Below are 14,606 nucleotides of genomic sequence, written 5' to 3'. Positions count from 1 at the left end.
TTTTTTATTTTTTTAACTAGGTGTATAGCATTATTTATTTCTAATTCCGTTATCGGGTCATCTAGCGGACTCGGATTTGCCTCACCTTTCCGCAACGTATCTAATTTGCATAATATATCTTTTTCAAAGGCAAGGTCGAAGGCTTGACGTTGTTGTCTGGATTTATCATGGAGGGCTTTAAAATGTTCCACCCATGTGTCACTTGGAATATCTTCTTGGGGTGTGGTATTGTCTTTTTTTAGTTTTTTAAGTAAGTTCCAGAACGCAGTGGGGTTGTTTTCTTGTAGATTTGCTAATTGTTCTAGACAACTATTTTCATGTTCTCTTTTGCGCATTCGGATAAGTTTATTATACTCCTTTTTCTTTTTAAAATAGCTACCTCTCAGAAACGGATTTTTTGGGTTTTGTATTAGAAGGTATCTCAAGTTTTTTAGTTCATTCCTGAAGACGTAGCAACTTTTATCGAACCATTTCTTGTTCGCTTTTGGCCTACTTGTCCTTTTAGTACATTTCATTTGTAGCGATGCTTGCATACAATTCACATGTGAAGCAACTGGAAACAGTAGTTAAATATGTCAAAGACCTGTAAGTGTCACCGTTATGTAAATTAGGATAAGGCCACATCAATTTAATTTCTTGGATAACGGATTTGCCGCTTCAGTTTTTTCTGATTTGCAAATAAAAATAAAAATTCAGAATCAACTGCAAAATGCTCATATTTTGCCCTGAACAGCTGTTGAAAACAGTCCTTTTCTTACTACTTGTTACAGTCATTCCATTTTTGAATGCAGTGCTATCATTAAAAGTTCAAAATTCATTGTTTAAATTTTGAACCAGCCTGGTGTGTTGACTTCATGGCTCCTATCGTACCATTTTGGGCCATAATAGGATGCCTAGGCCTGTTTTTATTTTTTTCGCCCACCCGTTCCATTATTTTTCTAGAAAAATCCGTTAACCAAGAAAATAAATTGGTGTGGCCTAATGTTAGTTCCTATGATAAGACAATGATACTGTCCCATCAGAAAAATATGAAATTCAAGCCAATCTTAGAGCCAATTGATTGAATTGGTCTGCCCTTATGTTTTTATGTATATCATTATGTACAAATGGATCAAATCTCACACAACCGGTTTACAACACAAAAGAACCAGAAATTCATAACGTGAATCTGATCCATACATACTGAACCTGGACTGCTGTAAACACATTCTACTCTAAACAATGGGAAATTAACTGGTTTCAAATTTTCATTATTTCAACCTTATAGGGAATATAAAGAATGCTGTAAGAAGAAAGCAAAACAAATCTGTCACTATTTCCATTTTTCTGAAATCAAATCCTAGATTACTTGAAAATCAAATCCTATATGACTTATAAGAATAACAAAGATCAGTCACTGACGAAAAGTAGTGGATGCTACTTGAAATGTCTGATGTTTTTCAAATTCTATCCAGTTGCTTGAGTATCTTTATCAATTTCTTTTGTATCTCATTACCTGGATGGCTAACCTTTGGATTTTTTAAAACCAAAGTTAACGTCATTTTTCCCCAACTGGGGGTTAGACGTGTTGCACCAGGTACAAGTTTTTTTTTGAAGCAGGATTTTTACGTCTGGACGCTCTTCCTAACGCCAACCCAAACCCTAGTAGGGCCTGGGATCCCTCTAACTGAGGGGGGAAATGCGTGTTAAGTGCCTTTCCCAAGGGCAATGACTACACTGGTATTGCCCACCCAAGAGATCATTCCAAACCCACCCATTTATACACAGCTAATTAAGCTGAAAAGTATGTGGGCAATACCCAATAACGACCGGAGATCAGCACCATGGAGAGAGCCTGATTAGTCAGGATATGAGACAGGCCTTCAGGGCACAACCAACGCATATCTGGGTTGTCATCCTGCATATTGGCAGAACACACTAAAAGGTAGGTAAAGGTAGTCCCATAGCCCTTTTTAAGGTTCTGGGCAGTTGGTGAATGAATGAATGGATGGATGGATGGATGGATGGATGGATGGATGGATGGATGGATGGATGGATGGATGGATGGATGGATGGATGGATGGATGGATGGATGGATGGATGAATGAATGAATGGATGAATGAATGAATGAATGAATGAAGCTTTATTTTCGTGTCGTGCGCTTTCCCGCGCCCAGCCCGTGTGGGCTTATACGACACCGTTTGAGTATAAGTAATACATAAACAAAAGAGAAACAAACAGAGGTACAGATAGCAGAATAAAAAAAAACATGAACACAAATAAAGGTAGGCTATATACAATAATGGTGAACAAAGTGAAATCTTAACAGATCATAAATGCAAATAAACAAATCCGTACATATTGCACCAAGATTTCACCAAGTGTTGGTTGTGATCTACTACATGTCAAGTCAAGGGTATTGGAAGGGTATTGGAAGGTGGAGCCCAACCCTCTCATTTCACTGCCTTTTACCTCCCCAAATGAAGTCAGGAAGCCATTTCTACCTCTTCTGGCATGTTATCTGTCTCTGAAGCCTAGTAGAGGCTGTGTGAAACTTGGATTTTTCAGTTTTTCTTGGATGTTTGGTCAATATTGCAGCAGAATTTTGCCTGTTGCAAATGATAATATTTTTGACAACTTTTGACAACTACCGCGGGTATATAGAAAGGATTTCATTCTTAATTTATGCAAAATACATGTGAAACCTTTAATGATAGGTTTTACCCATTGACAAGTGCTGTATACAATACTTTACATGTTTTGTGCAGGCACAGTACGTTCTGCCAACATGCTCCCATCACCTGGCGTGCACAATAGCTAATTTAATAACAAGATAGCTAGCACGTCTAACCCCCATTTTGGGGAAAATTGACGTTAAAATTGGATTTAAAAAAATGCTAAGGTAAAGACAACATATGCCTACCTGTGGTTTCTGGGTCAACTTTGATAAAATCATGGATACAGAAGTAGAAAAAAAGCAGTTCCAACAAACAATCTCTAATTGTAATTATTAAAATTTTCTAGGTGATTTTTTCATGGTTTCTACAGAATATTATGACATCACAATTATGTGCATTAATATTTTATAATGTATGCTGTAACCTTGGATTTAAAACACCCTAAAAAACTCCTCCCTCCTACTGCCCAATAAAATTACAGAAAAGTTAACAAGGTTACAGAAATCAGGGCTTGCTTTTGACATGGACATACATAATAGTCGCAAGACACGTAAATAAAAATTCATTCATTCATTTATTCATTCCATAGGGAACATTACGGCCATACCAATTTAATTTCTTGGTTAACGGATTTTTCTAGAAAAATAATGGAGCGGGCAGGCGAAAAAAAAATTAACACAGGCCTAAGCATCCTATTATGGCCCAAAATGGTACGATAGGAGCCATGAAACCAACACACCAGGCTGGTTCAAAATTTAAACAATGAATTTTGAACTTTTAATGATACCACTGCAATGAAAGATGGAATAACTGTAACAAGTAGGAAGAAAAGGACTGTTTTCAACTGTTCAGGGCAAAATATGAGCATTTTGCAGTTGATTCTGAATTTTTATTTCTATTTTCAAATCAGAAAAAAATGAATCCGTTAACCAAAAAATTAAATTGGTGTGGCCTAAGCCTTCACTCCTGTATATGAGGCTTTGTCACAGGTGGGTATTTCTATCCCTGACATACATAATTACAGTCTGACATACATGCAGGTACTAACATCACCAATTATAATTGTAAACACATCCAGCAAAAAAGCATTACCCCAATGGGACATGGCAGCACTAATAACTACTGCCAATTGGCCCACTTAGCTATAGTGTCTTGGAATACATTTAGATTGAAATATGGCTGGGAGTAAAGCAATTTTAGTTTGTGAGGAGAAATAACAGGTTTGATTTAAATGGTGCAAACTTAAGGTAAACATTGGTGTGAAATTATCTAAGCTAATATTTTATGATCTATATTATACTGTCACTCATTGAGAATTTCTAACTGCATAACAATAAAAACAATACAGTAAAAACCAATTTTTATTTCACCAGGGAAAACATTATTATCACCTGCTGGCAGTTTTCAATGTCGCCTGAGGGGGAACTTCAAACATAAATCATCAAAAAATGAAATCATCAATAATACGAAAGAACAAAAGGTTCATGCTTAACATAAGTTGATAAAGTAAGTGAAAAAGGAAATATAACATAATGGCAATGCAACGTTGAGCATAATAAAATAAAATCAGGATGGAAGTTTGCATATCAATGTTCAGTAGTCAAGGTCATAATTTTGATATTGTTTGAACTTAGCTAGCTAGAGATCTGGCTGATTTCAGATGATGTGATTGTGAGTTCCAAAACACTGCCTCAGAGGACGAAAGGGCTCATCAATTATGATAAACAAAAATGAAACTTACAAAGTGACATTGGTTATGACCTACAAATGCATCAAATGCTCTAAACTCCTTTCAAATCATATCTAATAATCTTTTTTTTTATTTTTTATTCCAACATGTAATCGCCAGACGTGGTGACGGCACACTCAAGTTTTATCAACTATATATTAATGCCGCCACCAACACGGGACAAATACATGACAGGACAATACTCATTTTCACCTGAGCTAAGTGAGGAAAGTCGTGTTTAAGTGCCTTTTCCAAGGGCACAAGATCGATGGCATGTCAGCACTCGAACTCGGGACCTCTAGGTTCCGAGTCGCGCACTCTGCTGCTATGCCACACGACCCCACCATATAATCTGTTTAAAAGCTACAATTCTGTCTACAGTGCTATTTTAATGCTGCAAGAAGTCAAGATTATTGAGACGTCAACAAACAAACAAACAAACAAACAAACAAACATACCTGAGCGTATGGGATATCGTCCGGTCAGGAAGGCTGCCCTGCTGGGGGTACAGACTGCGGCGGCCGCCAGATGCTGGGTCAGTTTCACACCGTTTGTAGCGATGCGGTCAATGTTGGGTGTCCTAAAACAAGCACAATATTCCTCTCACAATTTCTTCTTGATAGGTTCTTACAATGTTAGGCCACACCAATTTAATTTCTTGGTTAACGGATTCGCCCGCTTCTTTTTGTTCCAATTTGCAAAAAAAAAAAAAAATTTCAGAATCAACTGCAAAATGCTCATATTTTGCCCTAAACAGTTGAAAACACTCATTTTCTTCCTAGTTGTTACTGTACAGTTATTCCATCTTTCAATGCAATGGTATCATTAAAAGTTCAAATTTCATTGTTTAAATTTTGAACCAGCCTGGTGTGTTGACTTCATGGCTCCTATCGTACCATTTTGGGCCATAATAGGATGCCTAGGCCTGTTTTTATTTTTATTTTTCACCCGCCCGCTCCATTATTTTTCTAGAAAAATCCGTTGAGAAAGAAATTAAATTGGTGTGGCCTAATCAAGAAGTTTTTTTTTTGGTTTGTTAGATAAGGTGTTTCTTATGTTTTTAGACAGACACCAAAATCAATTTCATGGCTGCAGTAAAATCAAATTAAAGTCAATTTTTTGATCATTCCTTTTTATAATGTTACAGACTTATTAGATTATGTAGTCTGTGAGGCAAAAACATGATGTAGCTGACAGAAACAGTTGCTTGTTTTGTATTACATGCTTGTCCTACATGTGGTTACAATGTATTCATAATGGCACTCAAAACTGACTCCTCACATAGCATGTTTCGGAGCCATTTCAAATGCTTCAAGCATGAAATAATGGTAAAAAAATTTGTAAAGAAACGGCAGTAAAATTAATACATAATTATGAGATGGAGTTTCCTCATTCATAATATTTGTTGTTTTGCTGTCATTTTTTTTTTTAACGGTGTCGCTCAATGCCAGGCCAATTATTAAGTGAGTATAATGTAGTAACTGTTATGTCAGGAGATGGCAGTGGACCTTTGTTTTGAAGCTTTGTGGATTGTAGTCGGACGGAAAACATCTGTTTGGAAGAGAGTTCCATAATTTTGCAGACCAGGGAAAGAAGCTGTTGTTGTAAAATGACTTGGAGACAGGTATGTTAACGGTGTATTGATGAGAACTGGAAGAGAAAATTTGGCATTGGATGCCTTTTTGTAATCTTTCCAATGACTTTATGATGATCTGACATGCAGGTTGTGCATAAATAATCTTAACACCTTAAAACAGTCTAAGGTTTTATTGTCATGGATTTGGGATGGCTCAGGAAATACAAATATCAAATTACATGTTTCAGTAGCTAAAACATTAAAACGCATACAAATGTTTAAATTTCTGATTAGGTGTTAGTATTCTATAGCTAGGTGATAGAAAAATCCATCAATTTCAAGTGTACATGCACACTTGGGTAAACATGCCGATAGTAAATTTCCCTGGTGTAAACGTATGCCTAAAGCTAGAAATCATGCCAGATATTGGCTTGTAACAGCTATTTTTCATCTTCTGTGCCCCAGGGTTATTTCGGCACAGTTTCCATTCATTCAAATAAACCCCTCAGGTCAATTGAGTCTCAATATGAAAATATCATCATGATAGCTTAATGTAGGTCTAAACCAAGTCAACTTTTTGGTACATGTACTTCGGAATCCGTAGGAATCATACTGAGTCCATCTTTTGCAAACTGGTGGCCTTTCTGATGATGCACCTCAGAAGCAATGTACACAATTTCACAATCAAAACCAATCTTTTTAAAATTGCACCAAAATTGAAATAAAGATAGTCACACTACCTCTCGCCAAATAATGACTATGATTTTTCTCATTCATTATACAAAATAAGATCCTCATTTTCATTAATTATTCTGTTGATTATATTCTCCACCTGATTGTCTCATAACAAAGAGGACTATATTCTTAGTATATTTTGTGTTTCCTAATAAATTATGCAAATGAGGTCCTAATCATTTTGAAGTGTCTTCAAAACGTGCCCACCTGGCAAATATAAACTGAAGACAATCCATCCAAACTTCTCACATTATCATGTTGACAGATGGATGATTACACACACACACAAACAATAGCGAAAACATAACCTTCTTGGCAAAGGCAGTAATGCCAAACTGCAAATTCAAGTAACAGCTAGGCCACACCAATTTAATTTGTTGCTTCTCGGATTTTTTCAGAAAAAAACAGGGGCGACAGGGCGAAAAAAAAAAAACAGGCCAATTGCAAGGCACCCCATGAAGGCCGGAAATGTTACAATATGAGCCATGAAGTGAACATACCAGACTGGTTTATAATTAAAACAATAGATTTTGAACTTTTAATGAAACAAAATTGCATTGTTAAATTGAAAAACTGAAGAACTAGGAAAAAAATGACTTTTTCCAACTGTTAGGGCCAAAATATGTCTTTCATTGAGCATTTTGCAATAATTTAGAACAAAAAATTTTTTTTTATTTGCAAATCAGAAAAAAATGGACAGGGCGATCCGAGATGCAACAAATTAAATTGGTGTGGCCTTACTGTTTTTGAATATAGTCTGGATTCAACCTTAAGTTTGTTTTCATTGCAATGCCCCTTTCTCAGCCTGGTAAATTTTGCGTTTATTTGACATATCCAAGAAACATTGAAATAAATTCATGTGGTCTAAACTTGCTACTTTAACAGAGTGCCTTAAGCATTGTGCAATTAGTTATTCCTACCACTTAATGTATCATATATCTGAGGCTTCCAGGAAAAAATATAATTGTCAGATCACCACCCTGGCTATCTTAATTTCTTTGTTACAGTAACTGTGTCGATTTCTTCTTAAGCTGCCTAGAATATAAAAAATTGGAAAATTGCTGGCGGGGCACAACAAATTGAATGTTGCGACTGACAGAAAATTGGGCTAATTCATCAAATGATTATGATAGAAGGCAGTCCAAGTCACTTGCTTGTATCTCAGACAACTTTACATACAAAACTATAGACTTGAGAGGAAGTTTAAATTTGACATTTTCTCATGTATGCTTGATTATTTCCAGAAAATGTGTACCAAAAGGCTTCTAGCCAGCCTGTCATATTTCAGGGCTTGAAATACTGCATGGGTGCATGTGCACCTTAGTGCACCCAAAATTGGAGCTGTGCACCCAAATGTTTTTGTAGGTACTTTTGTACACATCAGCTGTATAATAGTATGCAGGATATTGTTGGCATCTCAGTGTCAGAAAATATAAATAAAATCTTTGTTGAAGTAGTTGTTTAAGATTTTGAAGTTGGCTTCCAATTTTAAGATTCAAGCTCAGAAGAGGAGCAGTAAGATCTGTAATTTAAGGTTTTGTTTTATAGGATGCACCCAAAAATTTTTGTGCACCTAATTTTTTAGGTTGGGTGCACCGATGCACCTATTCCCAAAAATGAATTTCGAGCCCTGTATCTATTTATGTAACAGGCTCTCAGAAACGAAAGACTGAGAGGAAGGGTCCCCTGGGACAATTCTAAATCTTGACCCACTGAAAAGGAATTTTCCTGCATTTTGAGGGGCAAATTTTGCTGGTTAGCTTTAACTTAAGTTTAATGACATTGTCAATTTTTGTCCTGGATGATAATTTTTGTCTGTCATGAGGGGCAATTTTGTAAAATGATGGAAACTTAAGATGAATGCTGGCTAGACCCCTGCACAACATTCCCTCAGATTATATAATTATATATGATCAATATTCCAGTAAAGTATTACTGATATCACTCGTCTACTATAAATTACAAGTTGTTAAAATGGAGTACATGGGACCTGGGACCTCCACTTTCTTCCAATCTATTTTCTTGCATGTCATTGGTCGACCTGAACGTTGTCATAGCAACACATAAAGCCCATGATATGCCGAAAGGTCAAAAGACCTTAAGGCTACAACATTCTTAAGATTGCCAATTTTATCTTGGCAACTGGAATATTATGTGATATGCAGCTGTAAGGCCAAATGTTTGAATCATGGTGGAGAGTTTGTATCAGTTCTTATACTCAGTTTCAGGCAATGAATATTAATATTAACCTTCCCTCACCAGGCCTCTTTTTGCATGTGGTTCTAATCCTCAATTTTTATTTGAAATATTTGAAATCAAGGGACGAATTTGTATTGACCAAATAAATGTAGATTACACTTCTAATCCTCATTATTTGAAATATCTGAAATCAAGGGAGGAATTTGTATTGACCAAATAAATATAGATGATACTACACGTTGTATTCGGATTTCCGTATCGCCCGAGGTACCAGCCTGACCGCGGCCACCGGGCAATTCGATCTGCGGGAGGGCTGGGACCGAGGGTGATGCGGAATACACCGTGTTGTATTTTATTTATGTCATACTCATCCGAGAAAACAGACATTTCAATACGAAATGTACCAAAATTTGGTGAATCTAAACAAAAAGTGTAACGGTGTCAAGTCCAACATCTGAATTCGGTTTCGAAAGCAACGCACTCAGTGCGCACAACACACGGTCGAATTATTCTATGGAACATTTGGCAGCCCGGACCGTTCGCGTAAAGAACCCCGGGCCGTACCGCTAGTTATCACACGGGCTGGAACACCCGTATCGAACGTAATCACGGCCCAGGTATGATATAAAATGTATTATATTACCGCAAGACGGGTCACATAGTTTTACCAACTCCTGTTGAACTCAATGTATTATGATCTAGAGCAAGCATATTGTACGTATGCTTGCAAATATATTTCAATATAGCTAATGCAATACAGCAGCATTGCCCCAGGCCTACAAGTCTTGATAAGGCCACACCAAGTAAATTTATGGATGACGTCCGCGCGCGTATTGATTTCGGTCTGTTCCTAGAAAAAAAAACAAGAAATTTCGCTTCCTATAGAGTCACGACAGTGCCGCAAATCGTCAGATTGACATGAAACCCGTAACGCGAAAACAGGACAGGACAACAACTGCTGTTCCACCTGATTTATTGCTGTTTTGATGATGAATAAAAGACTTCTTGCTTGTTACACTGTGTCACCTCATTCAATTTGTGTCCTAACATTTGTCATCTCTTAGTATATTTCTGATCTAGGCCTCTAAGACTTGTTTTTTAGGGCCCTTCTTGTTTTTTTTTCCCTCTCGCATTGGATTTAGGGTCTCCAAAGGACGTCATCCATAAAATTTACTTGGTGCGCCTAAGTGTGCTGAACTCCTTTATGTACAAAATTAAAAGTTTGATACCAGAGGCTTCATCTCCAAAAAGACGTTTGGGCTTCAGCTTATTTTTGACAAAAGTCATGCTTTTTGTACTGGTTTCTTTTTTTTCCCTTGCCAGCCTAATGGAAATTGGCAAAGGGTAACTGTCTGGCAAATGGATACAGCCTGCATGGCCAATTTGATACAATTACAGTTACTGTAGTTTGCAGCCACCTAAAGATGTGCTTCAGGATATTACCAGAGACCAATGTTGCATGGAGCTGCCCGCTCATTAGAGCTGTGTACCGGTACGCAGTACCGATACTGTACCGGAAAAATTGATTAGGTACAGGTCCAAAATACCTAATCCCTCAGTACCGGTACTGTACCTAAACAATTTCACACTAATTTTATGCCTATTTGTGACCTCAAATGTTTAAATAGCTGGTTAACAATGGGTGCCTGTGTAAGGACAGTGTGTTCATGAAAACAAAAACATCTTAGTTTTGCCTATATTTTATCTGAGCATTCGCCATAAACAAAGAATAAACCTTAACTATCAAGTTTATTTATGTTTTTTTGTTATTGAAGGAGTTCAGAAGAGCATATAAATTGGTCGAATTGTTCAGGTACAGGTTCAGGTCCGGACCTGTACCTAAACCTGTGTACCTGTACCTGTACCTGTACCTAAAATTTGTTTAGGTACACAGCTCTACCGCTCATCATGAGATTTGAGTTTTGTTTTGAGTTTTATTCAGATCCACAATTAGCCTCATAAGAGGCTATTCTTCCTGTGGTCTACACATTCATATTTACATACATGTATTACAAACGTACAAAAACATTACAAAATTAACAGTACATGGCAAAATTTACACTATTTACAATCCAGTACTTTGCTAGTTGCCTATGTTATTCCACAACTGTTACTGTGACATCCTGTACATAAAGCGCTTTTTCTGAGAGTTTGATTTTGGTTTTGGTAGTCTGATTTTATTTGTACTGGTTGAACGTGTTCAGTACTTGTGAATCTCAGATTGGAATGTGATTTTGTCGTACAAGGCCTTTGGTTGTTTGGTGAGCATGATACGTTTAAACTTAAACTAATATCTTATATAAAGAATACAATCCCTCACACCAAAACGAGCCTTACCTGATTGTTGTGTTTCCAAAACAGCCCACATCTCCAATCCCCAAGTCATCCACCATAAACAGGAGGAAGTTTGGCTTCTGCTGGACTTTTCTTCCATCTCCGTCCACCAGTGACAGTTGTGAACCGACGGTCAGCATCAGGACCAGTACAGCCGGTGACATGGCGGCCTGCGATCGATAGAGTCTCATCATTGATGTGCCTCGGATGATTGTCTGGAACAAGCAATGATGTGATCAGTCACTGGGACAGGATGTTACATGGAACATGACATGAATATGATATACGATCATGATGATATCATTAGTCATCTACCATTTTACAGGTGATTGCAGCAGAAAGTGTTTATATCTGGGCGATATATGAATTATCAAACTACCTGTGTCAGAGAGAATTTGTAAATATTTCTCCTCAAATGCAGTGGAAGACGAAATTCATTTCATCTCTAACTGTCCATTTTATGACGACATCAGAAAACAATTATTTACCACCGTGTCCAAAATGACTTCCCGACCATTCCCTACCACAAAAAAAAATTTCACTACTAAAATCAAAGAACCCACATATTATAGAAGAAGTGGGTAAATTCGTCTTCCATTGCCTAAAAAGAAGAAGTCAAACCCAGTATAAAACTAGTACCATGTATGTTGTAGAATATAGTATAATGCTAGACGTACAAAATGTAGATATAGTCTCACATACCACTGTATTTTCTTTCTAATTTATTGTTGTTTGTAACTGCAATTAGCCCTCGGGCATGTATTTGCAATAAAATATAGTATCACTCCAGGTAACAAGCTGGTCTTGGGGTTAGAGTTGTCTAGTAGTAGTACATTTGTACATAAAACCTAAAGGTTCTAGGTTTGATGATCCATGATAGAAATTTTCTATTAGGCCACACCAATTAAATTTGTTGGTTCTCAGATTTTTTCAGAAAAAAATATGAACTTAATAATAATGAAGCAGGGCAAAAAAACAGGTCAAGGCAATTCCTAATCCCCAAATGCTACATTTTTTTGTACAATAGGAGCCATCATTAAGTCAACACAAAAGGCTGGGTTAGAATTTGAAAAATGAATTCTGAACTTTTGAATCAAACCACTGCATTGATAGATAGAAAAACTGTGACAGCTAGGAAGAAAAGGACTTTCCTCAACTGTTGACTTACACTGTTGGGGGCAAAATATGAGCAATTTGAGTTGATTCAGAACCAGAATCTTTTTTTTTTTTCCAAATCAGAAAAAAACGAAGAGGCAAATCCGAGAAACAACAAATTAAATTGGTGTGTCCTTACAAAATGTTGGGAATCTAAGTAGCAGCTATATAATATCATGTTTCTTTTTTAAATTAATCCCACAAGGAGACTTTTCCTACAGGAAGCATCCTTTAGTAACTTCAAGTCTACATTTTCTTCTTATATCATATCATATTAGGTCATTTCTTTTATGACCAGAAGTCAGCGGACAGCAGTTTCAAAAGGAAGTAATTTGCAGCCTTGAAATGTCCTATTAAAGTCAGACTCTCCAAACCTCTTATCCATCAAAAACAGCTCTTCTGACAGGACTGAGAAATGTGGTGGTGCATACAGATCACAGATACAGCAGGCCAGGGGGTAATGGCACAGCAGGGAGCTAAGAATAGCCTGACTCTAGGTTAAACCAGGGTTGTGATTTCTAGTGCACACTGTGGCAGAAACTAGCAATAAGGCAATACCAATTTCATCTTTTTTTAATCTGATTTTAAAAAAATGAAAAAAAAGTTCTGAACTAGAAATTAAAGTAACATTTGCAAAGCAAATGCATCATGTTTACCCTCGGATATGGTCTGCTCTGTTAATTCTTACTCAAACACATTCACATACATGTACATGTATATGGTGGCAGGAGCCTACTATTAGTAAATGCCTACTATGAAATTGCAACATTGTATGTAACCCAACACCAGTTACTATGGTGACAGACGTCAGAGGTTAGTGTTTGAAACAGAAGAAGAAGAGGAAGAAGAAATGGAGCAAAAACAATATGTCTGTTTTCCTTTGGTTAACATAATCAATGAATCAATGATCATACAGGTGTATTTTGGCCAACAGGTGTAAGAAAGTCCATTGTCTTTCTAGATAAATACATGCACATACTCAGATAAATACATTTTTTCATTCATCAATGCAGTAGATTGTGCAAAGTCCCATCCTTCAAATTGGCAAGGTTTCATTCCATTTCCTCATTAATTAAGCAAATGTACATATACACTACACCAACACACATCATGTAATATATGCAAAGGAAGGTTAACCCTAAACTAACTTAGTAATACGCATATCACATTCAAGTATGAAATGCCCATCATAAGCAGTGATTATACAAATTAGGTCATTATTTGCATATCTAGTACTGGTAACCATTAATGTTCAACTTGCCATACATGTAGATTACATACATTGTATCAAAGTCCTATTAGGCCACACCAATTTAATTTCTTGGTTAACGGATTTTTCTAGAAAAGTAATGGAGCGGGCGGGCGAAAAAAAAACAAAAACAGGCCTAGGCATCCTATTATGGCCCAAAATGGTACGATAGGAGCCATAAAGTCGACACACCAGGCTGGTTCAAAATTTAAACAATAAATTTAATGATACCATTGCATTGAAAGATGGAACAACTGTAACAACTAGGATGTAAAGGACTGTTTCCAACTGTTCAGGGCAAAAGATGAGCATTTTACAGTTGATTCTGAATTTTTATTTTTATTTGCAAATCAGAAAAAAATGAAGCGGCGAATCCGTTAACCAAGAAATTGAATTGATGTGGCCTTATGGAAAAAAATGGAAGAAAAAAATTGACTTAAGGGAGGGCCATGGAAAAAAATCTGGGCTGGGGGAGCCATGAAAATTTTTTTTCATGAATACTTTGTATGATTCTAGGTTCCTAGCTCTCAAAATATCCAATGCTTCTCAGAAATCCGTTGTGTTCTGGGCAGACTTACTAGTACATACTGTACCGCATAGTATCTATTGACAGTATTGTCATCCTACACTGAACTACATTCAGTGAATCCAGGGCTTGAAATACTTTTTTTCAGAATACAAATGTACAAGTCCTGCATTGGAAATTACCTACATCAGACAAATTTTACTTTCACCACTCAGACTTTAAAAAGTATGGATCATACTAAAAACTGTTCAGAAACTATTGCCAATATTCTTTAATTTATACTTCAGAGGTGGTAACGTTAACAATCAATGCACTCACTCACTATCTGTGCAGCAAATGAAAAATCAACATTCAGCTTATATAGATCTCAGTACAAGGATGATTGTAAGTAGCACGTCGGCAGAATGTAGAACCCCGATTTTTCACGATCTACATTGGATTTTTG

The 14,606-nt window shown here is 36.7% G+C and overlaps 1 protein-coding gene across 1 annotated transcript in view; it reads right to left on the bottom strand.

The window, feature by feature from the left end:
- Positions 1–11,476, bottom strand: part of LOC109468079 (steryl-sulfatase-like) — a 28,058-nt gene extending 16,582 nt beyond the window's left edge. The window contains exons 1-2 of the mRNA XM_019766317.1: positions 11,235–11,476; positions 4,846–4,967 (exon numbers count right to left, since the gene is read on the bottom strand). Of these exons, the coding sequence (XP_019621876.1) occupies positions 4,846–4,967; positions 11,235–11,425 (313 nt within the window). The 5' untranslated portion in view covers positions 11,426–11,476. The remainder of the gene's footprint in view (positions 1–4,845; positions 4,968–11,234) is intronic.
- Between the last annotated feature and the right edge of the window lie 3,130 nt (positions 11,477–14,606).

This window comes from Branchiostoma belcheri, unplaced genomic scaffold (genome assembly GCF_001625305.1).
Source record: "Branchiostoma belcheri isolate BF01 breed outbred unplaced genomic scaffold, Haploidv18h27 scaffold190, whole genome shotgun sequence".
In the NCBI taxonomy this organism is placed as follows: Eukaryota; Metazoa; Chordata; class Leptocardii; order Amphioxiformes; family Branchiostomatidae; genus Branchiostoma; species Branchiostoma belcheri.
Note: the sequence above shows the minus strand (reverse complement) of the source record. Positions and strands in the feature narration are given on the sequence as shown.